Source organism: Ipomoea triloba, chromosome 13 (assembly GCF_003576645.1).
Source record: "Ipomoea triloba cultivar NCNSP0323 chromosome 13, ASM357664v1".
In the NCBI taxonomy this organism is placed as follows: domain Eukaryota; kingdom Viridiplantae; phylum Streptophyta; class Magnoliopsida; order Solanales; family Convolvulaceae; genus Ipomoea; species Ipomoea triloba.
This window is the reverse complement of record NC_044928.1, coordinates 11,637,233-11,638,425: the sequence shown is the minus strand read 5'-3', so window position 1 is coordinate 11,638,425 and position 1,193 is coordinate 11,637,233. Positions and strand designations below refer to the sequence as shown.

The following is a 1,193-nucleotide window of genomic DNA, read 5'->3' as shown; positions in this document are numbered from 1 at the left end:
TTACGTCCCCGTAACTTGACTATTACCTAAAGCAAACAACTCCGGATACCGATTTCTCATATCCTCCTCAACTTCCCACGTAGCTTCCTCGGCTAAGTGGTTGGACCACAATACTTTCACAAGCTTTATGGATTTCCTTCGGGTATCACGGGTCTTAGAATCCAATATCTGTACTGGTTTTTCCTCATATGAGAGAGATTCATCCATCTCCACAACCTTACAATTTACCAAATCTTTCATCACTTTACTGATCAAATATCGTATTTGAAATTAAGCAGAGTTCCTTCTTACCTCAGGGTTGATCACATGCGAAGCATCGTGAACGTACTTCTTCAGTTGAGACACATGGAATACATCATGCACCTAACAACAACAAGTTAAGCTTAACTTCATCCTTCCATTGAATCTCTTTTATTTAACTTAAGCAATAAGTTCATTACCTTATCCAATTCCATAGGTAAGGCCAACCGATAAGCTACTTGACCAATCCTATCCAAGATTTCATACGGACCAATAAATCTTGGACTTAGTTTACCCTTCTTCCCAAATCGCATAACTCATTTGGTTGGTGATACTCTTAGAAGAACTCTTTCTCCCACTTGAAATTCTGCTGGTTTCCGTCCTAAATCTGCATATGACTTCTGACGATCTTGAGCAGCTTTCATTCTTGCTTGAATCAGCTTGACTTTCTCAATGGTCTCTTCCAAGTACTGGGGTCCTAATACGACCACATCAACCATATCACTCCAACACAAAGGGCTTCTACACTTTTGGCCATACAAAGCTTCATAAGGGGCCATCTTGATACTAGCATGATAACTGTTATTGTAGGAGAATTCAATAAGATCAAAATGTTCATCCCACGACCCTTTTAAATCAATCACGCAAGCTCTTAGCATATCTTCTAAAGTCTGGATAGTCCTCTCGGTTTGTCCATCCGTAGCTGGATGAAATGCCGTACTCAACTTCAATCTTGTACCCATTGCATTTTGCAAAGCTTTCCAAAATTGAGATAGAAACCTTGAATCTCTATCGGAAATAATATCCTTAGGTACTCCGTGGTACTTAACCACTTGCTTCACATAAGCTTTAGCCAACTGCTCCATACTCCAAGTCTCGTTCATTGCTATAAATCGAGCAGTCTTAGTCAGTCTGTCTACAATAACCCAAATCTTATTCTTTCCAGCTTTAGT

At 39.7% G+C, this 1,193-nt stretch overlaps 1 protein-coding gene across 1 annotated transcript; it reads right to left on the bottom strand.

The window, feature by feature from the left end:
* Window positions 1-554, bottom strand: LOC116001198. The gene is made up of 3 exons (XM_031241087.1): window positions 441-554; window positions 292-363; window positions 1-216 (listed from the first exon to the last, which is right to left on the bottom strand). The coding sequence occupies exons 1-3, from the start codon at window positions 552-554 to the stop codon at window positions 1-3; spliced, it is 402 nt and encodes a 133-aa protein (XP_031096947.1).
* Window positions 555-1,193: the final 639 nt, after the last annotated feature.

Bases quoted from the DNA above. Each gene is read 5' to 3' on its own strand.
- LOC116001198 (XM_031241087.1), bottom strand. From the start codon at position 554: ATGCGATTTGGGAAGAAGGGTAAACTAAGTCCAAGATTTATTGGTCCG. The intron at 364-440 runs GTAATGAACTTA...TGTTGTTGTTAG, and splicing joins TACCTATGGAATTGGATAAG to GTGCATGATGTATTCCATGT. The intron at 217-291 runs GTAAGAAGGAAC...GTAAATTGTAAG, and splicing joins CGCATGTGATCAACCCTGAG to GTTGTGGAGATGGATGAATC.